Below are 22,902 nucleotides of genomic sequence, written 5' to 3'. Positions count from 1 at the left end.
CCCTGCTTCCCCAATTTTGTTACGTCCACAACGTCAAGCCTAAGTACCTCTAGAGAAAAGCTCTGTTTGAGAATTCCCTAAAAGACTCAGAAAATGTTGTGGACGAACCCTAAAAATTAATAACAGAAGTCCTTAACAACCCATTGTTATTTATTAAATAAATAACAGTTAAATTTCAAACAATATTTAAATATGCAAACCCATACCTAAAATATATCATCTCTTCCCATAAGGCATACTTGATATATTCTAATATTTACATGGTATACATGTACATACGTACATATATATACATATGCCACCAAGTTGTTTCTATTACAAGCACATTTTATAGGCCCCACCCTACTTACGCGCTGGTATCCCTTTGCCACCTTATGGGGATACACAAAAAACAAAGAATAATAATAGAATCCCCAACGAACAACGTGTATGTAATGTTGTATGAGATTTATTATGAGTTTTATATTTTAATATTTCTATGTTGTTGTTATTATTATTGTTGGTAGTGGTGGTAATGATGGTGTTGATTATGATAGTCGGTACTGCTGTTATAACTGGAACATTATAATTGAACATTGTCGTAGTAATTGAAGATTTCATGTAGGTGGTGCTTTGGTTCTGGAGGAAACATTATTACTCACTCTGTGGATTAGATTGACATGCTAATGGAACGCGTAATATTTTTTTTTTTTTTGTATTTTCATATTCGATGTATGCGACACATTATTATTTTCACAACATTAAGGAGGAGTGGGCAATAATGTACTGGCGCCTTACTCCTTTTTATTTTTTGCTGATTTTTTTAGAAACACTAACATGCGAATATATATTGTGTTGATTACTTTGATGGTCGGTCCCATGCCATTGGGATAAATATAGGCGGTATTCGATGTTGGTTGGTGTTGGTGGTCAATATGAACATACCCTTTTTTTGGTATGTCTGTCTATCGCTGGTAGGCAGCGACAGCGATAATGTTAAGCTTTAAATATCGTACTATTTGCAGGGAACCTTGTCTAAGCATAAATAGCTTGCCGTCCATTTCTCCCCTTCCCCCACACTTTCCGTAGATGTTTTCAGTAGAAGAAGATGGTGCTCTAAATTGTGGTGACGAAATACTGGTGAACATAGAATGACAACAACGGCGATGGCGAAAACATTAACATTTCTTCTTGAATGATTGAAAATTTTGATTTTGTGCCAAGTGTGTGTGTGAAGTATATGAGAGTGTGTCGTCTTTTGACCATGACTTAATGTGCCGTCACACGGCTTCTCTTTGGGCCTTTACTTGGCTAATTTACGCATTTGCTTGGTCTGTTCGGCCATGGCAATTTCAGCGGTATCTGCCTTATTAATCATATCATCCAAACGATCCAAATGTGAGGTCATCTTCTTGTTAATATCCAACTTGGCTTGTCGTATCTTCTCTGTTGGTATGACGGGTTCGCCTTCTTTGTGTTTCATTTCATCCAAAACTTTGGCGGCTTCATTAAGATTTGTGGCATTTGCCGTGGTGTTGCGTCTACTGGTCCCGGCCGATGAAGTGTTCGATGAGGAAGCCTCAATGTCTACGGAGCCGGAACGTCCAAATATATTGGAAAGACTACCCGCAGCACTTTGTTTAAAACGGAAGATTTTCTGTTGTGTGGACGATAGAATGCTATTCAATTCATCAAGTTTACTGTTAGCACTTTGCATAGTTTCATCTTGTTCCTCAAGGGCCTAGAAAATAATCGACCAACAACAACATCAATTATATGTTATTTAGTTTGCAATTATGGTTTGTCCCGTCCTTACCTGTGCCTCTGCCGCTAATTGTTCTTCTTGTTCCTTTTGTAAACGTTCTGCTCGTGCCTTTTCAAATTCTTCTTGATTGGGTTTTTCAATGCCCAACAATTCGGCCCTCATGCATTCAAATTCATAAGTTCCCTCAGCCATAGTGGATTAAGCGTTGAATAAACCTTTACTGTTTTGGAAGTTGATGCGTATTAAAGACAGGATAGGATTTTTTTGCGTTAGGTTTAGTTTTTCCCCTTTAAGGAAAATTAACTAGAGCAAACAAGTATGATATGCGTTCGCGTTTGTTTGTGGCTCAGTGTGTGTGTGCTTTTAATATGTTTTCCTAATGCTTGAGCTGGCGCATGAGCTTTAACTTTAAGAGAACAAAATTACACCATTTCCGAATTTTATAGTCGAAATTGAATTTGAAAGGCTTTTAAATGTATGGGAATATAAAAGAGTTAGGGATGTAGGATGAAACCACTGAGAACACAAAATATGTCATGGAATCAAATTTTGTTGTAAAAAGCGGCTAATACACAACATATCTGGGACCTTTATATACAGGCTATGTCAAAAAATTATCCCTCTCAAATTTTTTCTGTAAGCATGTCTATGCTCTTAAATAAGGCGAATGGGGAATATCAATAACATACGAACTTAATCTAAGAAAGTCGAAAATGGTACGGGGCGTCCAAGTAAAAACATGGATCTACATTGAAATACTTATACGATGAAGTTTTTTACCCTCCAATAACCCGAAAAGTCAAATTACAGTCTCGTCGGTTGAAATAGATATTTAAAATCGAGCTGGATCTTCATATTAGCACAATGACAAAACATGGATGCATATTTAAAATGTTCTGTTAAGAAGTTAGTTAAACCAATCTGTCATGGAAACAATCTACAATTGTAGTGTTGCCATGGAATAAAATTATTCCACCCTAATACTCACATTTACAATCTCTTAAAATAAAATAATTGTTTTCTTAAATAAATATTTTTTTATTCAGTACATCTTTCATAAATCTGAATATACGATTCTGTTAGGGTAATCATTTGGGGTAGGATTTCGGTGACATGTAAATCTTGCATTTCATACCACTGGCCATTGGCTTTGTGTAACATATGCACTCGATATGTACCCTTATTTGGTTCTCCATCGTGTACAATATTCGCTACCAGATTATATTTACAATTGCCAACCTTTTCACGATTTTGTATGGAGAGGATGTCGCCAAAATCTACATTTCTGGGAGATAAAAAATAAAATTTTGGATAAATATGAGATGACCTATACAACGGTCCTACACATAAAGTCTTAGTATAGTGAGTTGCCTGTTCGTTTGAAAGAATGGAGATGTATGAGACTGGCTGTGTGAGACCATGGAATTAAGGTATATGTGTGATAGAAATTAAGTTGATAAATTTGTGGTAAATGATGGATATAAATTTATCAATAGAGATAGATAATCAAATCACTTTGGTTTCTATCTCACATTTCATCAGTTTACGTCCATACTTACTTGATGGGGAAATTAACAATTGTGGGATTCTTTTCCAAAAAGAAAGTATTTTTGGTAAAACGTTTTATGTACAGAATAATAAATTGTGGCAGGCGGGCAACTTCGAAACGCTTTAGGAAATTATCCTTATAGGTTTTGTATTCCTTTTCGGTGGTACCATTAAATTTTGATAGCAACTGATATAAATTCACCTGGGGTATAATATTTTCACGGAATTCATCGGTAAACAATGGTGGTGGTGGTAGATCACATGTCAAATATAAGAAATTTGTTGTTTCACATTTTTCTTGATATTCTTCGGTGGCCAATAGCAATGATTTTTGGGTGTCATCTAAATCAACTGGAGGTATTTTCCTAGTGTAGATTTTCATTTCACCCAAAAATGTTTTATAAATTACGGAAGAATCGATTTTCTTTGTGCCCTTTAAGGCTCGATGAAGAGTATGCAGGAACCATGATAGGAAATCAATTGGATCACCTTGTTCGGTGATTTGAAATCGTTTATTAGACCATAATACCACAGCCTGTAACATTTCATGGGGTGATACATGGGCCTTAAAATTACGTGGATTCCACATTTTACGCATTAGCTCACCAAAACGTTGTACCAAATTGAATATCGAATCACCTGGTGGTCTTTTAATTTTTGCATAATGTTGCTCCCTCAAGAAGTAATCGCGCAGTGGACCCACATGCGACAAAGCATGTAACACCACATTACAATAATCATTGGCTTTGATGTTATTCAAACCCACAACACCCGGTAAATATAGAGTACCATCAACGGTACGAGAATATTTCGGATCTGCTTTGTCGAGATTTTTTATATCTGCCGGAGAAAATGTGGGATTCAGCACAAATTTTATATCATCCAGTGACGAGTCAATAATTTCATAATTATCTGGCAAACAATAGAATCGAAGCGTTTGCAAATTCAGGAACACATGATGAGCCTCAGCCACGGAATGCGTGTAGGCATGTGTATTTGTTCCTCTACCCTGGAAATATTTGCCACACACCAGACAGGCATAAACATTAATACGGGTCAATGATATCGAACATAATTTCTCAAAATCGAAATCCAATAGTGGCCGATTTATGGTATCCAGATACGGACAGACACGATATTTGGGATTGAATGCTGATGGAGTTTCCAGTTCCTCTGTGAGGGAAAAGAAAGTTTCATGTTATATTTCTAGACCCTTCGCAAACAGCACACATTTGTTTACATACCATCATCTTCATTGCCTGTATTTTCCTTGTTGGATTCCTCCAGTTTGGGTTTCTTTTCGAACGGCTCTTCAGTTGCTGTTCAATAAGAAGGATTTATTTAATTAAAAATTCACATTTTTATTGAGAAAAACTTACCGTTTCCAGACATTTTTTATGTTAAAATTCCAGTAATAAACGTATGTTTACAATTTGTGGCTTTGGAGATGACACAACTATCGATAACTAAGGCAATCTGCCGGCATGCCGATTGTTATCGTTGTCGTATGTATTTGAGATTGAGTACAATTGACGCTGGGCGTGTGGCGATTTATACACCAATATATATTTTTTTGAACGTTTTTAGAATATTCAAACATTCAAAGTGACTGAAATATAACCATAGTAGTTTTGACAAAGACATCGATAAAATTGTTTTAGTTGTTTAAAAATTATCTGAAAATTATTCTAAAATACAAAGATTTTTGTAATTTGAATCCTGTTTAATGAAAACATTACGCGCTACATCTAAATAAGTGCTTAAAAAGTGAACCATCTGTAGGTTAGTCCAATAGACGTTATTTTCCTATGTAAGTTTGTTAAAAATTCATATAAAGACATTTTTGATCAAAACGGATATTCAATGAACTCATATGACATTTACTAATTTCACAATTGGTATGTTCCCGTACGGAAGAATCTACTAGATTTTACTATTAGATTGGGGGAAAATCCATTAGTTTTTCGTCGAAAATGTCGATAAAATTGGAGAAATTATCGAAGTTGAATCGACCATAAAACCGTTTTAAACTATTTACACAAAGCTGGATTCAAAAAGAAGCTCGATGTTTGTGCCGCACCAATTAACAGAAAAAATCTGCGAAGCTTTGGCCAAACGGAATGATATAGACCAATTTCTCAAACGGATGGTGACTGGAGTTGAGAAATGGATCACATACGAAAACCCATTGAGAAAACGATCGTGGACAAAGAGGACTAACGGCCAGGAAGGTTCTGCTATGCATTTGGTGGGACTGGAAGGGGATTATTTATTATGAGTTTCTTCCATATGGCCGAACCCTAAATTCGTTCTCTACTGTCAACAATTGGAACGTTTGAAGATAGCAATTGACCAAAAACGGCCAGAATTTGACAACAAGAGAGGTGTCGTTCCACCAGGACAATGCTAGGCCCCACACACATCTACAGGGACTCGCCAGAAACTTCGGCAGCTTGGTTGGGAAGTTTTTATGCATCCGCCATACAGTCCGGACTTGGCACCAAGCGATTATCATATTTTTCTTGCATTGCAAAATTTGTTTAATGATAAAAATTTGATAAAAGCATTTGTAACAGAGGCAGGCTTAACTCTAGAAAATCGACTTTTCCACTAATTATGATTTGTTTTTTTCTTGTAAATATTTGAAAGCAGGACTTTATATCCGGTTCTACGAGAGGCATTTTAAAGGTTATAAAAATACCTCTCTCAAAATGGCAACAAACCATGCAAAAAATCGGTGCATATTTGGCCCAAATCGGACATTCCGATGCATGTTAAATAAAGTCCTAAAGTTCATATAAAAATAATCAATTTCTTTAGTAGATTCTTACAGTACGAGAACAGACCAAATGTTGATGTTCTAAATGGAGTGAACCAATAAATCCCAAGTTTGGTAAACATTTCACTATGATTTGCATCAAATCGGATACTCTATTTGCTAATATAAGATTTAGAAATTGTAAAAATGTTGGCATTTTGCGGGAAAGCTACCGAAAGGTTATAGATTTTTCAGAATGTGTGGCCACATCTAAAAGATATATGTTTAGTAAAACATATAAGGATGTGCAAAGTTTGAATCAAATCGGATTCTTGTTTCGCATGACACGTTCTGTTTTCAGCAATAGTTCAATTATTGTGCAGAGAAGGTATCGATATTCCTCAACTTCGAACTTCTATGAAGAAAGAAAATAGAACGATGTGCAAGTTCAGAAATGGTCAAAATGTTGTCATTTTGCAGGAAAGCTACTAGAGAAGTTGATCGACGGTGTAAAAATGTATTAAAATAAATAGATATTTTAGAATGTGTGACCACGTCTATAAGATATATGTTTAGTAAAACATATTAGCATGTGCAAAGTTTGAATCAAATCAGATTCTTGTTTCGCATGACACGTTCTGTTTTCAGGAATAGGTAGAGACATTTTGAACTTTGTAGTCTTCCACAACAATCCCGAATAACACAGAATGTTAGGTTCCCTTAAACGAAATTTACCTTGTCTTATGGTTTAAATAGTAAATGAATTTATTAAAATTCGGTCGTTGCGAGGTACCCCCTGATATCAAAACTATTTGTAGCATTTTTTGTGAAACCACAATGATCTATTTTCAGGAATAATTACTTTTTTTCTTCCAGTATAAATAAATATCCCACTAGAAACGGTGTATCACTCATTTATTTATATAATTTCGATTTGTTTATTCTTAAATATAAATTACCACTTCATATTTTTGTTCTTCTGTTAAAAAAGTCTAGTCCGATCAAACAGTTCACGTTAGTTGGTCGGTCGATCGGTCGGTGTATCGGATAAAATACCACATACCTTAGCATTATTACAAAGTAAAACAATTAATTGTTGTTTTTGTAGAATATAATATATATGTATGTATTTATTTGTTTATTTCTCAAAATACAAAAAATGATTGTTTGTTGTTTAATACTAAAATACATTTCATATGAATACACATACACACAGATTTCAGAATTAATAACCAACCACAATAAACGAAAGAAAAAATAAAACATAAAAGTTTTAAATAAAATAAATGTATATTCTTATATATTGGTTTTTTATACACAATAACTAAAACAAGAAGGCGAAGAAGACGAGAAAAAGATAAATTAAAGTTCAGTGTTCAATAACCTGTTGTGATTTTTTTGATTCAAATCGGTTTCTCAGAGCATTAGAATAATGAACTAATAAAAAAGTTGTTGCTTATTATTGTCTAATTGGATTTAATTTTGATTAAACAAAACGTTTTTAACAAAGTGATACATTTAGTAATTGAAACGACTTATATATTACCAATTTATTTGGTTACTAATTTGCAAAGTTTTCAAATTAATAAATTGGAAATAAGCATTTTAAAACTTAGTAATAAAGTAGAAAGAAGATCAAGAAAAGAGAATATTTTTTACGATAATAATAAAAATTAAAAAATAAAAACTCATTTACAAAATAAAAAACATGTGATCTATTAAATTGTTTGTGTTTTACACTAATTTTTAATTTTTTTAACGCAACGCATAAAAAAACAATATACGAAAGTTCTACTCTCTAACTATGTATTTCACTCGCGGCCTATAAATAATTCCACAATTAATAAGGATTAACTGCTGCTAGACCCACACGACCAGCTGATCGTGAAAATACCGGTTCAGCATAACTATGACGATAACCTTTTGCCATGCTCGATATGCCGCCACCACCACCTCCGACACTGCTGCTACCTTTGCCACCATGTTGCGCCGCTGATGTTGGCATACCCAAACCACTGCCGGGTGGCGAAACTTTACCATTGGCTGGTGCTGGATAATGTGATGATTCGATGCGCTGTTGATGACCTCTTTCCGGTGTGTAATCACGCCTGCTGGAATATTCCCGTGAATGATCACGTATACGCTCCTCACGATAACGTGCCGATTGTGGTGGCATTTCATCACGATAACGTGATGAAGGTGGTGGAATATCATCTCGGTATTCACCACTATCCAAGCGATTACGTGATTCACCCCGTTTGGAAGATGGATCCCGATTACGAGTATCGCCACGCATGTGACCACCACGTCCTCCCACCTCTAGGTGTGGTAAGACCTGTTGTGGTGCTGCCTTTGATCTACCATGATCCAACCATTGATCACGTGATCGGGAACGTGAACGAAACTCTGGTGGTGGACTATCATATACATGCTCCTCATCACTCCAATCGTCATAGGGTCGTGTTGTGTGTTCCGGTGTAGTGGAAGGACCCCTTTGACGGGATTTATATTCTAGGGGTTCTTTTTCATCGGGCATATCATAACCTGATCTTCCCGACCTTTCCATGGAACGGAATTTATCCTTGGCATCTTTGAAACGATCCTTGTTCGAGGAGCTTTCATATTCAGCACGAACTGCCGACCTGTGGCCATGGGCAGGATAGCCATTGTTATAACTGAAATCAGGGTCCTCATCGTGATGTGAATGGGTTTTGCTGCGTTGACTCAGTTTACTCTGCAGAGGTTCCTTTGACCGTGGTACATTTATATCGGCACTGTTATCGTACGATTTATAACGCATGGCAGTGGACTTCATTAGTTTCTCCATACTTTCAATGTAGGGAATACTTTCCGGTTCCCTGTAGGGGTTACGTTCTTTGCTGCGTGACAAATGTTCCCTATCGCCACGTGATGAATGATGTTCTGGTTCAGGATCACGTTCATGTGAACGATGTCTTAATCTTTCGGTCTCACGACGTTCATGGGTTCTGGCACCAGGACGTTCGGCAGTACGATGACTTAATTCAGAGTGTTCGGGTGAATTGGATTCACGATGATAGGAGTTACCATATTTTCCGGAACTGCTGGTATTTTGTTCAAATGGTAAATCAGCCGGGTCAACATAACGGTGTTTGCCACCATAACGTTGGACCTCTTCATGGGCATAACTTTTTGTTGGCAATGGCTTAGATTTGCTGGAATATTCAATGTATTTTTGTTTATCGGTTAGATTCTCCTTGCGATGATAACTGGAATGTCCGAGGGGTAATGGACCATCAGCATCATCAATGTAATCATCGAGATTTTTGCTTGATTTTGATTTAAAACGTTGCTCAGCTGATTCCACATGATTAAGATAGGCATTTTTACGATCTTCGTGTAGCTTGGATCGGCCCTTATCTTCGTGAGCGAATTGTTGTTCACTTTGTAAAACTCGATTAATTTTCGAATCATAATTTGTGGGTCTAACAATGATGGGTTTAATTTCATCTTCGCGGCACCATGAATTGGAAGCTGGAGTTTTTGAACGATTTACATCTCGTTCAATAATGGGCACCTTTTCGGGTTTAGTGGCAGCAGCACTGCGTGGTGTATATGGCTTGGCAGGCAAATCTCTCAGATAGCCATCATCCCGTGGGTGTACAGCATTTTTGCGTGACAAATTTACATGATGTTGACTTATTGGGGCCGAACGTTCCATTGCTATTTGTGATGGTTTCAGGGCTATGACTGAATTGTCGGCTTCATTGCTCCAGTGGTCGTCGTCTGCAAAAATGAAGTGGAAACAGATAAGTAAAGAATTATGGCATTGGAGGTTGGAATATAGATACGTAAAGTTTTTTAGATGTCTTTGGATTGGAAAAATATAGATCTATCTGATTCTGACCTCCTCTTGGGAGGTAGTCAGACTCTGAAAACGTCAAAACTGAATGCAGATTGCTGTGTCTGAATTGCAAAATTTAAAATTTTGAAGGGGCAAAGAGTTTTTTCCTTAAGGTTCCCACACACTGCATATCACTCTATCCTGCTGATGCAGAGTTTGACCTTTACAAGTCAATCTCAAGCATACTTAAATGGATTAATCAGCAGGATAGCGCATTCTTTTTTGATGGAAAAACTGTGTGGCCTTTTGAGATGCAAAATGTGAACGGTCGCAAAATTTGGCCGCACTGTAATTCCAACCTTTTAGTGCGAACACCCCTCAAAAAGATCTTTTCACATTTAACTCCCCAAAGTGAAACACCTTACTTACCACTTGAACTATTTATGTCCTGACGTTCGGGACTAGGTGCCAAATCCGAGCCAATACCAGAAGAACCGCGTGATGAAACCTGTTTACCACCACCGCCAACATTGCTACCCGCCGATATATTTGGCGATGCAGCCGGTCTGTCACTGCCAACAATCAACGAATTACGGCATCTACGCAATTCGATAGCTGCCAGATTACCCTTAGATCTATGCACCGTATCATAATCTCTTGGTGGCAACAACAACGGTGGACCATTGCCATTCAATTTGGCACGCAATTCTGCTGCCAATGAATCAAATAGTTCGTTGTTTTGGGCCGGTAAAGGCAATGGAGGCTTGATGCCTGATGGTGAACGTGACATTGGAGAATTGCCATTTATATCATCACTACCCTCCGATTCACGAGTACTATTGCCCGTATCGCTACCCATGGAGGAGAGTAGGCGTTTGGGTGGTGCTTCATGTCGTGATCTGGAATGTTGTTGTTGTGAATGATGTTGTGCTGATTCCTTTTTGTTGTTGTGCAACAAATCATCATGACTGGAATTTTTGGCCGCGGGCATGCCCGGGATGATGCCCAATCTGGAAGAGAGAGGAGTGCATTAGAAAACCAAGACAAAGAACTGATTGTTTGAAATTCATACCTTGATTCCAGTTCTTCAAAACGTTTTTGATTTTCGGGACGATTTATTAAAATCTGCAGCTGTTGATTTAGAGCCTCGGCTGTGGTTTCCGAATCACAGCGATAGGCATGTACATGCAGTGGACACTTGGTTATGGGGTTATATAGCAACAATACGCAGGCGACTATATCATCTGTCTGAACCGAACTGGTTATGGCACTGTGTGGTATAAAATGTTTGGAAGAGCCCTGTCAAAAACGAAAGATAATGAATTATCGGGATTCAGTTTGAATGTTAAAGTATGTTTTTTCTATTGACCTTACCTGTATAATTTTAATTCCTTTATGTGATACTTGTAGGGTTACTTTAATGGGTTCCTGTGACCGTGATCTATCTATCAGATACGGCAGCACGGAATTTATGACTCGATTTCCACGTAAGCCTTTGGCTTCTTCTGCTCCTAGAAACCAGACATAGTATGAAGCCTTCTGGACATCTCGACGCAATCGTAGCGCCATTTTGTTGTATTTACTGTTAGACGAGAAATTTCGTTGTTGTTTCGGAAATGTTTAGCTGTAAAAAGAGAGGAAGAATAAGACACAAAATTACTATGAATATTGAAAAGTGAAATTTAAGAAGAATACAAATTCATGCAACCAACTTCTTCCGGTCCTAACATTCTAAATGAAAATCAATCAATGATGACTACGCAAGCAAGTCCATCACAACTATGTTTTGAATTTAAAAATTCCGTTTTGTTGTAATAGTGAAAACGTGCTCTAAAAACTTTCTCATATTACAGCGACGCACAAACATCCTCGTTGCAGATCGTGAATTTGTTACGTCTGAATGAAACATTGCCAGAAGTAGGGTTTCGCATATTTTATGTAGAGTTTTTGTTGTTGTTTTTAGTTTTTGATTAGGTTGGTTTGGTTTGCCATGCTTTTCATTTTCTTTAAATTTTAATTTTATAGTCGGTCGAATCGGATATTAAAAGTGTGCCACCAACCATGGCATTGCTGGCAAATGGAAATCGAGGTGCAGTACACCAAAGTGCAGTGTCGTCGTCGGCGACGTGTGCAATCTGGCAATGCATATCGTAATATTAAACACAAAGTAATAATTTTTATTTGAGGTGTTATGGTTTTTGATTTTGAAGTTGGTGTGTATTGGGGTGGCAAGGGAAAATTATTTTTTACATAAAAAATAATTAAATTAGTTGTATTTTTTTATTCTGAAACAAAATTCAAAATTTAGTTTTCCAATAGGAAATAAATCTAAAAAATACTCTATGGTCGGAGAAGAATCTCGAAGAACAAACATTGAAATGTGTTTATGTGTCCAAATTTAAAATAGGTGAAGAGTAAAAAATTTACATGATTAAAAATCATTAGATTTTTATCTGATCTCCGTCGATAAATACTGCAGCGTATATGTAGGGGTGGTGAGGAAAAAAATTAATGCCTCAAAAAATAAAAAAATGTCCAAATTGAAAATTTTTTCATTAAAAACCAATTTTGGATTCAGGACTGAGGATTGTTTATAGATGTATATTAGTGTGGTGTGGAAAGATATGTTGCTCTATAAAAATTCTTCTGTGAAGAAATTGCCTCATTAAGCGAGAATTTATTTAGTTTCTTTGAATAAAATAATATATTTAAATATTTAATAAATAATAAATATTTATTGAAAAAAGACGGATTTCAGTTCAAGTAGTATTTTTTATAGATGTCTAAGTATTAATATTGGGGTGGGGAGAAAAAATATTTATTTCCAACTAACTGAACTAATTGAAGTTCTTTCTAAAATCAGTTTAATGAGAATTTTTATAGATAAATATTAGGGTGGGGAGGTAAAATACTTTTGTTTTTTGTTTAGAAAAAATAACTTAGTTGTATAGAAAAAATATTTTTTTATTAGCTATGCTGAAAAGTGGGAAATGTGCAAAATTTAGAAACACAAACTGGCATCAGTAAAGTGATAATTTTGGTCATGGTCAATATTAGTTTGTAGAGGAAAAAGTACATTTTTGGCATAAAATAAAATTTCTATTGAGTTGTTATTTTTTCCTTTAGAGGAAAAAATCAGATCGCAATTAATCGAAGAATAATTTTCTATAAATAGCCATGTATTAGGGTGGGAAGAAAAAACTTTTTTTGAATATTTCGGAGAAGAATTTCTACTACTTTAAGAAAAGTATTTGTTGTTTTCTACCCTAATATTGACACTATGAATTACAAATCGAAATATCATGAAATATAACGTTAGGTTCGGTCGAGCCGAACTTTTTGTAACCTTGAAGGAAAGTAGGACAAGGACATTTAAAAAAACTACGTTAGAATTTTCATCTGATAACCTGAAACGCGAAATAACAACCACTATGCGAAAAATGCGACTAGGACGTTCTAAACATCTAAAACGGGATGGGGTCGCTATGTACGATTGCAGTTCGGAAAGTTCTTAGCCTAGCACGACAAATGCGATATTAACAGAAAAAAGTTAAGTATTTTGGAAACTTCCATCTCTGTTATGAACACATGTTAAATTTTGCTTCGATCTGGCAACTCCTTCGTATAGAAACAGGTTTTTAAAAAAGACGCAACCGGAATTTTTTACAATCGAAAAATTAGAAATGCGTGCTCAAGATCTATTAATAAGGCCACCCAGCTAGCGAAAGTCAGCTAGTGTCAAAAATTTGTCTTTTGTTTACGTTTTCATTATGGAAGTCAATTCACAATAACGGATTTTGACAGCAAACTTAAGGGGCAGCTGATATCCAGCTGGTCTCCCTGACGACCTTATTAATAGGCCATGTGCGTGATTTCATTGTAATAAAATTGCGGATCCGTCTTTTTTCAACACCTGTTTCTACATGGAGGAGTTGCCAGATGAAAACAAAATTTAAAATATGTATATAATCTGTTTATACCGCGTTGTGATGGGCTAAGAACTTTAGGTGGTATGTGATTGTGCTAGGCTAAGAACTTTAGCTTGTATGCGAAAAGTTCGACCTATATTGAATATTTCCAGCAGGGAGATTTTCTACCAATTAAAAACACACAACCCAAAAATTGAAAATCAGAAATGACAAATTACAGTTAAATCGCCGGCAGCTAGAACCTTAAAATATATAAAATATTAGTGGTTATGAAAATATATTTCAAGATACTTATAATAGGACAGAATTTTAATACTAATTTTCATCTATAAGAAAGAAATCGACTTCGATTGGGGAAATTCGGTCTGGTTAATGGTTTTGGCTGAATTTCTCCATAGAAGTCGAAGACACTTAAAATGGAGTGGTACCTCTTTGTCAAAACATGAACCTTGACCAATTTTTTGCGTGAAACTCCGTTAACAATGAGGCCCCTAAACTATAGTCTCTTCGGTTTAAAAAATTAGCTGGACAAACATTAAAATAGTTATGACCCTAAAGATACTAATAATCGGGCGATATTATTAATAATCATAATGCTAAGTTATATAAATTTGGACCCCCAAAGAACTTCGTTAGCGCTTAAAACACCTACACCTATTATTCACTATACTTAGGGACATAAAAAATTTATTTTCATGTGTCCTTTTAAGATATATTCCATTTTTTCATGAACTTTCTAGTTATTAGATATATTTGCGGTTTACCCTAATATACATTGCACCCAAAAAATAAGCAACAAATATATTTCATGTGCACTTTTTTTAAATTTGATTTCGTTCTTGATAATACTTTGTGGAGACATTTACCAGCATTGTTGTTGTTATGGCATATAGTACTTCGAAAAAATATTGTTGTTGTTACTTTTTTTTTGTCTTGGAAGTGGAGGTGGTGGTTGGAGTAACAATCAATTTGGTTAAATCTTTGCGGTTAAATGTTTAGTTTCGAAAAAAAGACTCAAAAATTACCATTTTACACATGCGCACTGACACAATTCGAACAATCTAACCAACTAACACACTTATTTACATACAGCTGACATTTGGGCTATATATGTGTGTATGTATGTGGTGTATTTGTTTAAAGGTTTCTAAGAAAACAAACTAAACGTGAACTAAACACACATAAATACATACATGCCTATATAAATAACTCTTTAAATGTGTTTATATGCTCATGAATTAATGATACACCCACTACAAACTGAAACCTCCACCCACCCCCCAACGTCCGCTTCAAAAACGACTTTAATGCGATCATTTAAAATTAACTGTAAAGAAGAAATTTCTTTCTTTATTTATCCGTCACGCTTACACACCCGCATACATACAACATTTCATTAATTGTCGCAATAACAAACAACAACAAAAAAATCGTGGAATACCTTAACAAAATATTTTAAAATTACTTTGATACGCAATGTAATATCCGAACGGTATTTTAACTTCCTAAAAAATTTTGAAAATCTTGAAAAAGAAAAACACAAAACTAAGTTATTAAATACTTTTATTAATGGGGCTTAGACAAATGTTTACTCTTCTTCTTAATTAGATTAGTTTGGCACGAGTTTACCGGAATTGTAAAGAACTGTTTTCAAATTACTGTACCTCTACTCCAACCTAATACCTCAAGAGACCATAAAGCATTACTATCTTGCCGCAGAGAAGTCTGGGTTGATAGATTTGGTGACGCGAGGAAGGTGCTTATGTTAAAGACAAATCCCTATGATACCACAGGTCATATGTGGAAAGATCATCTCTAAAAAATGATACATAATTTTCAAAATTAGGCACTAGTGTTTTTCAAAATGCATAGGGTATATCTACCTTTCTCTTTATTATGGCCTTCACTTATTCGATATATTAGAAGGATTTGTTAGCCAATTTGAGAAGCGCCACTGTACCTACTTCGGAAAAGGAGACCACCAAACCGATGCTGGACGGACCAGTCGGCTATAGGACCTCAGTAAAATGGAGGTTGAAAGTTCTGCAACTTATACCAATTTACATTAAGTTCGCGAGGTCACTAAAAGTTCACAGGGTTACTGCAAGTTTTACAGAACTCTATCAGTTCGTGAATAAAGCTGATAAACTCATAGTTCGCTATGAGTTTATCAGCTTTATCGAGGTTCACCAGCTCATTATAAGTGTGTTTTTAACCTTTATTTTATATTTTAGGCTTTATGGAGGTTAACATGTGAGTCTAATCAAAAACCTTTCATTCCCCAACTCTTCTGTAATCATGTTGCAGATTATTATTAGCTCACCAAGTTAATAACGACCATCGGCCCACATCATGTTCAGAAGTTTATGATAAGTTCACCCACTGGATTTCCCCCAACCCGTTAGGAGTTGTGCAGCTCATCCCAATTTACTATAAGTTCGCGAGTTCATTATAAGTTCTCAGGGTTACTGCAAGTTCTACAGAACACTATGAGTTCATGGGTATGGGTTCATCAGCTCACTTTGAGTTCCGCAGTTACATCAGTTAAGTATAAGTTCCCGAGGTTCACCGGTTTATTTTGAGTTCACCAGTTTACTGTGAATTCGTCATCTTACAAAAAATTCGCATGTTTACTGTGAGTTCGCCAGCCTTCTATGGATTCAACAGTTCACTATAAGTTCGCCAGTTCACTATGAGTTCAACAACATAAACAAAATGCTCATGTTTACTATAACTATAAGTTCGCCAGCCCAGTTCACTATAAGTTTACCAGTTTACTGTGAGTTCGACATCTTACAAAAAGTTCGCATGTTTACTGTGAGTTCGCTAACTCATTATGAGTTCGCCAGATCACTATAAGTTCGCCCGCCAACTATTGGTTCAACAGTTTACTATAAGTTCGCCAGTTCACTATGAGTTCAACAACATACACAAAATTCTCATATCTACTAAGTTTGCCTTTTCACTATGAGTTCAACAACTTACAAAAAGTTCACATGTTTACCATGAGTTTGTCAGATCACTATAAGTTCTGCAGTTTTATCCTTTAACAAAAAGTTGGCGAGGTTCACCAGCTCATTATGAGTTCACCAAATCATTATAAGTTTGCCAGTTCAATATGTGTTTACCAGTTCACTATAACTTCGATAGTTCACTATGAATTTTACAGTTCATTATGAGTTCAAAAACTTAAAAAATGTTCAAATGTTTACTATGTGTTCGCTAGCTCACTATAAGTTCGACAACTCAGTATTAGTTCACTTTGAGTTCTCTAGCTCCCTTTGAGTTCACCAGCTCAATATGAGTCCACCAGCTCATTTTAAGTTTACAAGTCTACAATTTAACCAGCTCACTGTGAATAAATCCGTTCATTATGAGTTCAAAAGCTCCCAATGAGTTCGCCAGCTCAATATGAGTTCACCAGCTCAGAGTTCATAAGCTCACTATAAATTCCCCAGCTCACTATGAGTTTACTCTTCACTATAAGTTCAGAACATCACTCTGCGTTCCAGAGTCTAGCAACTCACAATAAAATAATTCAATAGTCCACTATTTGTTCACTGGCTCTTTATGAGTTCATCAGATCACTGTCAGTTCATTAGCTCACCATCATTTCCCAACTCACTATTAGTTCGTCAGGTCATTTCATAGCACTTCCACATATATTAAACAACATAGCATACGTTTCCTAGTTCGCGATAGGTTCGGTAGTTCCTCAGTCCTCTAAAAGCTTGACATACACCAATTACTTCAATAGCTCATCTGGAGTTCAGAACAACATTACAATTTTTTTCCGGTGACTTAATGTGTCAGAGGTCCTATAAAATCAATTTTTTACCCTAAATGTCTTTCAGTGTAGTTTAATTTATAACAAAATTTGATTTCTCTTCAAATCACTATCAAAAAAACAAATGAGCAAATTTTAGTTTCGACGAAAACAGAACAAATATTCATGAAATTCAAGGGTTTACAAAAACAAGGAGAACGAACAACGAACCTGATAAGATAACATTATAAACAATCACACAGGCATACGCACACATTCACCTGTACAAATCAACTTCATATCTTAAAGAGTATTGATAGAATTCTAACGAACAACAATTTTAGTTCCCCTTTAGCTGTCTAACCTGCCGATAGCTAGTATTAGTTAGTGCTACTGCAACGGGTCAACAAAATGGACGAATCCGATTTTTCATTTGGTATAAAATCCAGCAAAAAGAAACATGACAAAGCCGATGCAACAAGTTGCAGTTCCAACAACAACAGCAACAACAACACACAATACAATACAGAGGGCCATCATGACGATTCGGCGAAAAAGGAAATATTCTCAATAGCCACGGATGAGGATGAATATCGTAACGATAACCCGTATACGGGGATTGCATTGATTTTCAATCACAAAGATGTTAAGGGCCAGAAGCCGCGTGCCGGCACTGAAAAAGACAGAGATGATATGCAAAATACCCTATTGAAGTTCGGCTTTGATGTACGGGTCTATGATGATTTGACCTTTGCGGAAGTTAGTGAAAAATTGAAAGCAAGTAAGTAGCGATCATTGATGATTAATAATTTTATTCTTTCTCTCCTTTTTTACCAAAAAAACCCGTGCTCTTTTAATCGATTGTTATGAGAGATCGGTTCCTCATTGTTCCCTCTCTGCCTTAGCCAATTTGAAATATATTTGTTTTCTTATCAGAATTTTTGTTTTTCCCGTTGGTACACTCATAATTGTGTTGTTTGAAAACAAAGCCAATTTTTTGTACCCGGAGGGGGTTTTGTTATCTATCGATATATACATATTGTGATTCGTTTGGCCTAACAACGTTTGTTTGCCGACAAATCGGCGGTATCACTGACACATAAACAAAAACTATACTCTCCTTATCTTCCTATTGTCAGTCAAAACAAATGCATGGACATTACAAAAAATGTATTGGAATTGTTGTTGTATTTCAAGATATCTCTTGGGTGGGATTAGTAAAAAAGATCGATTGTAATGAAACGGTAGTCATTGCGGTTCCAGAATATATGATTTTTTTTGGGAAAATACGACAATATGTGAAATCAGTAATTAGGTTCACAATAATTTCACCAGAAGTTCGGCAGTTTACTAAGTATGAGTTATCTAGATCACTATAAGTTCGTCAGTTTACTATGAGTTCTCCACCTCACTATAAATTCGCCAGCTCACCATAAGTTCGTTAAGTTCTCCACCTCACTATGAGTTGTTCAGTTCCCTAAAACTTAGCATGTTCGCCAAAAGTTTCATAGTTCACTAAGATTGAGTTCAACAGATAATTTGCCTCACATTAAGTTTGTCAGATCAACACAATAATTTCGTCAGTTCACTATGAGTTCGTCATCTTACTTTGAGTTCACAAGTTTACTATGAGCTAGCTCACTACGAGTTCGTCAGTTCACTATAAGTTCCGTAGCTCACTATGAGATCGTTACTTCGCTACGAGTTATCCAGCCAGTTCACTATAAGTTCGCCAGATCACTATAAGTTTTCTAGCTCACTATGAGTTCTCCAGCTCATTATAAGTTCTCCAGTTCACTAAAACTTCGTATGTTCGCCAAAAAAATTCCATAATTTATTATGATTGAATCTACCAGAAAAGTTTGCCAGCTCATTATAAGTTTGTCAGTTCAATATAAGTTCGTCAGTTCACTATGAGTTCGCCAGTTCACTATAAGTTCCGTAGCTCACTATGAGATCGTTACTTCGCTACGAGTTATCCAGCCAGTTCACTATAAGTTCTCCAAATCACTATAAGTTTTCTAGCTCACTATGAGTTCTCCAGCTCACTATAAGATCTCCAGTTCATTAAAACTTCGTATGTTCGCCAAAAAAATTCCATAATTTACTATGATTGAATCTACCAGAAAAGTTTGCTAGCTTGTTTGTCAGTTCAATATAAGTTCGTCAGTTCACTATGAGTTCGCCAGCTCACTATGAGTTCACTATGTGTTCACCAGCTCACTACGAGTTCCCCAGCTATGAGTTCGCCAACAAAATATAAGTTTGTCAGTTCACTATAAGTTCGTAACTTCGCTACGAGTTATCCAGCTTACTATGAGTTCGCCAGCTCACTATGAGTTCGACAGATCACTATGAGTTCGCCAGTTCACTATGTGTTCGCCAGCTCACTATGGGTTCGCCAGCTAAATATAAGTTCGTCTGTTCACTATAAATTCGCCAGATAAATATGAGATCCCCAGCTCACTATAAATTCGTCAATTCACGATTAGTTCCCAAGATTTATATAATAAAGCTCACTATATTCGTTCGGCAAGCTCATTGTAAGTTCGTCAGGCTTCCTTGAATTCGCCAGTTCACTATAAATTCGTCAGCTCACTACAAGTTCGATAGAGGACCTTCGGAGGAGGCCATTAACTCTTATGCTTTGCAGAGAACTCTAATCTCGCCAGGTGGCTACAACTTGAGTTCTCTAGATCATTATGAGATCGTCAGCTTGCTATAAGTTCGCTCACTATAGGTCCTCTCTTTTCCTGAATTTTCTTATATCTCATTTTTCTATAATTTCAGCTTCCCAAGAAGATCACAGTCAAAATGATTGTCTTGTGGTGGTGGTAATGTCCCATGGGCTGGAAGGCAAGGTATATGCTCGAGATATGAGCTATCCCGTGGAACGTTTGTGGAACCCATTTTTGGGTCAGAATTGTAAATCGTTAATCAATAAACCCAAATTGTTCTTTATACAGGTAATTATATAATTTTACAATGCCTCCTGATAAGCTATCAACCTTCTCATAATTTCCCCTCCCCCTCGCTTTAGGCATGTCGTGGAGAGAACTTAGAAAAGGCTGTTACCTATACAACAGAATTTGCACCCATGTCACGGGCTTTGGATGCCACGCCCGCCAAACCACCAACCATAACTTATGCCATACCCAATACGGCGGATATTTTGGTTATGTATTCGACATTTGAAAGTAAGCGAGATGATTATTTCCAATTCCTCTTCTTCTACTGAAACCGTATTTCTTTCTTCCAGAATTCTATTCATTCCGCAATGTGGAAAGTGGTTCCTGGTTCATACAAACTGTTTGTGAGGTATTCAATCGTGCCGCCAAAACTGATGCTATCACCGAACAAGGTGCAGAATTGTTGAAGCTGCTGACAACTGTCAACCGCATGGTGGCCTATGAATATCAATCGAATGCCCGCCTAGAGGCATTCAATCAAATGAAAGAGATGCCAAATTTTATGTCGACTCTGACAAAAACCTTCTATTTGCGTGTCAAGAAGCCGAGACAATGAATAAGAGGACTAACTGGGGGATGTACCAAAAAAAAATCACAAAAAAATTTAAATTTAAAAAATGAGTCACTTAGCGTTAAAAAAATACATTAAAATTAAATTACGAATAGAACAAAAACAACAAAAAGAAAAAAAAAACAAATATATTTAGAACAAGAAAATACATTTTAATAGAAGTCTGCATACTTTGTAGTTGTTGGTGTTGTGCTGTTATCTATTTATTAATATTGTTGGCCCATAAAAAAGTGTTATTGTTATCTGGACATAAGATTTATTAACAACAACAAAAAGAGCATTACCAGCCACCTGTTATACTCAAAGAGTCGAAAGGGAGGGTGATGACAGGAGGAACGCTAATTTCAATAACATTAGAAATTTGATATTCATAGACCTAGTCATAATAAGTTATTAAAATTCAGTTGTACAACCCATTATAATTTCGATTGTCCTCTTTAAGTTCACCTGAGGCCAACATAAAATCGACAACTCATAAGTTCGACAGATCAATAAAATAGTTCGCTAATTATCATAAGTTTTAGCTCACAATAAGTTCATCAGTTTCATATAAATTCGCCGGCTCACTATAAGTTCATCAGCACATTATGAGTTCGTCAGTTCACTATAACTTCGCTATGTCACTATAAGTTCTCCAGCTTACTATGAGTTCGCCAGGCCACGATATGTACGCCTGCTCACTATAAGTTCGCCAGCTTACTATAAGTTTGCAGCTTACTGCAAGTTCGCCATCTTACTATAAGTTCGCCATCTTACTATAAGTTCTCCAACTCACTATATGTTCACTAGCTTGCTATTAGTTCACTAGCTCATTATAAGTTCGACAGCTCACTATAAGTTTACCAGCTCCTTATAATTTCGCCAGCTCACTATAATTTCGCCAGCTCACTATAAGTTCGCCAGCTCACTACAATTTCACCTGCTCCTTATATGTTCGACAGCTCATTATAAGTTCGACAGCTTACTATAAGTTCGCCAGTTCACTATAAGTTCGCTAGCTCACTATAAGTTCTCCAGCTTACTATTAGTTCGCCAGCTCACTATAAATTCACCAGCTCACTATAAATTCGCCAGCTCACCATAAGCCCACGATATGTTCGCCAGCTTACTATGAGTTCGCCAGTTTACTATAAGTTCGCCAACTCACTACAATTTCACCTGCTCCTTATAAGTTCGACAGCTCATTATAAGTTCGACAGCTTACTATAAGTTCGCCAGATCACTATAAGTTCGCTAGCTCACTATAAGTTCTCCAGCTTACTATTAGTTTGCCAGCTCACTATAAATTCACCAGCTCACTATAAATTCGCCAGCTCACTATAAATTCGCCAGCTCACTATAAATTCGCCAGCTCACTATATGCTCACTAGCTTAAACTCTCCAGTTCACTATAAGTTCTCCAGCTTACTATGAGTTCACCAGATCACTACAGTTTTTCCAGCTTGCTAAAGTTCATCAGTTCGCTTTACATTCGCCAGCTCATTATAAAGCCGTCAGACAACTATAAGTACATATAGTCCGAACAGGAACCCCGAGAAAGCAAAATGCAAAATAACAACCAGCTTGCTTGGAAAACAGGGTCGGACCTTCATGGACATATAAAAAACTTAAAACTTAAATTTCGATCTGAATACCGATAATGCCAAATTGCATCTAGTTTGACTGGAGAAGTCCGGCTAGGATTTTAAAAATGTTCTAAATTGACTGGGAACCTAATATGGATCTAGTTCCAAAAATGTTCAGTAGGGATTTTTTATCTTTAAAACGGCAAAATGCCGATTAAGGGGACCCCCC

The 22,902-nt window shown here is 36.3% G+C and overlaps 4 protein-coding genes across 4 annotated transcripts; 1 reads left to right on the top strand and 3 right to left on the bottom strand.

The window, feature by feature from the left end:
- Positions 1-1,242: 1,242 nt before the first annotated feature.
- Positions 1,243-1,985, bottom strand: LOC133326368 (uncharacterized). Its single transcript, XM_061535020.1, has 2 exons — positions 1,796-1,985; positions 1,243-1,720 (listed from the first exon to the last, which is right to left on the bottom strand). The coding sequence occupies exons 1-2, from the start codon at positions 1,934-1,936 to the stop codon at positions 1,283-1,285; spliced, it is 579 nt and encodes a 192-aa protein (XP_061391004.1). The 5' UTR covers positions 1,937-1,985; the 3' UTR covers positions 1,243-1,282.
- Positions 1,986-2,782: 797 nt separating this feature from the next.
- On the bottom strand, positions 2,783-4,725 carry LOC133326370 (ubiquitin carboxyl-terminal hydrolase 39). The gene is made up of 4 exons (XM_061535021.1): positions 4,672-4,725; positions 4,537-4,611; positions 3,304-4,465; positions 2,783-3,029 (listed from the first exon to the last, which is right to left on the bottom strand). Exons 1-4 carry the CDS (start codon positions 4,682-4,684, stop codon positions 2,783-2,785), a joined length of 1,497 nt encoding a protein of 498 aa, XP_061391005.1. The 5' UTR covers positions 4,685-4,725.
- A 3,165-nt stretch (positions 4,726-7,890) lies between these two features.
- On the bottom strand, positions 7,891-11,493 carry LOC133326373 (uncharacterized). Its single transcript, XM_061535025.1, has 4 exons — positions 11,248-11,493; positions 10,946-11,172; positions 10,303-10,883; positions 7,891-9,815 (listed from the first exon to the last, which is right to left on the bottom strand). The coding sequence occupies exons 1-4, from the start codon at positions 11,440-11,442 to the stop codon at positions 7,891-7,893; spliced, it is 2,928 nt and encodes a 975-aa protein (XP_061391009.1). The 5' UTR covers positions 11,443-11,493.
- A 6,465-nt stretch (positions 11,494-17,958) lies between these two features.
- Positions 17,959-21,093, top strand: LOC133326372 (caspase-3). The gene is made up of 4 exons (XM_061535023.1): positions 17,959-18,349; positions 20,359-20,534; positions 20,609-20,765; positions 20,828-21,093. Exons 1-4 carry the CDS (start codon positions 17,980-17,982, stop codon positions 21,091-21,093), a joined length of 969 nt encoding a protein of 322 aa, XP_061391007.1. The 5' UTR covers positions 17,959-17,979.
- The last annotated feature ends 1,809 nt before the right edge of the window (positions 21,094-22,902 follow it).

This window comes from Musca vetustissima, unplaced genomic scaffold (genome assembly GCF_032173495.1).
Source record: "Musca vetustissima isolate MV318-11 ecotype Yass unplaced genomic scaffold, APGP_CSIRO_Mvet_v1 utg25321, whole genome shotgun sequence".
Lineage (NCBI taxonomy): Eukaryota > Metazoa > Arthropoda > Insecta > Diptera > Muscidae > Musca > Musca vetustissima.
Note: the sequence above shows the minus strand (reverse complement) of the source record. Positions and strands in the feature narration are given on the sequence as shown.

What these genes read in the sequence shown, in the direction of transcription:
- LOC133326368 (XM_061535020.1), bottom strand. Translation starts at nt 1,936, where the DNA reads ATGGCTGAGGGAACTTATGAATTTGAATGCATGAGGGCCGAATTGTTG. An exon ending in AATTAGCGGCAGAGGCACAG is followed by an intron (nt 1,721 to 1,795) that starts GTAAGGACGGGA and finishes ATTATTTTCTAG; the next exon opens with GCCCTTGAGGAACAAGATGA.
- LOC133326370 (XM_061535021.1), bottom strand. An exon ending in TACAGGCAATGAAGATGATG is followed by an intron (nt 4,466 to 4,536) that starts GTATGTAAACAA and finishes TTTCCCTCACAG; the next exon opens with AGGAACTGGAAACTCCATCA. An exon ending in ATTGTTAATTTCCCCATCAA is followed by an intron (nt 3,030 to 3,303) that starts GTAAGTATGGAC and finishes TTTATCTCCCAG; the next exon opens with AAATGTAGATTTTGGCGACA.
- LOC133326373 (XM_061535025.1), bottom strand. Translation starts at nt 11,442, where the DNA reads ATGGCGCTACGATTGCGTCGAGATGTCCAGAAGGCTTCATACTATGTC. An exon ending in AAGGAATTAAAATTATACAG is followed by an intron (nt 11,173 to 11,247) that starts GTAAGGTCAATA and finishes CGTTTTTGACAG; the next exon opens with GGCTCTTCCAAACATTTTAT. An exon ending in GGACATAAATAGTTCAAGTG is followed by an intron (nt 9,816 to 10,302) that starts GTAAGTAAGGTG and finishes TCATTTTTGCAG; the next exon opens with ACGACGACCACTGGAGCAAT.
- LOC133326372 (XM_061535023.1), top strand. Translation starts at nt 17,980, where the DNA reads ATGGACGAATCCGATTTTTCATTTGGTATAAAATCCAGCAAAAAGAAA. An exon ending in TAGTGAAAAATTGAAAGCAA is followed by an intron (nt 18,350 to 20,358) that starts GTAAGTAGCGAT and finishes CTATAATTTCAG; the next exon opens with CTTCCCAAGAAGATCACAGT. An exon ending in CCAAATTGTTCTTTATACAG is followed by an intron (nt 20,535 to 20,608) that starts GTAATTATATAA and finishes CCCTCGCTTTAG; the next exon opens with GCATGTCGTGGAGAGAACTT.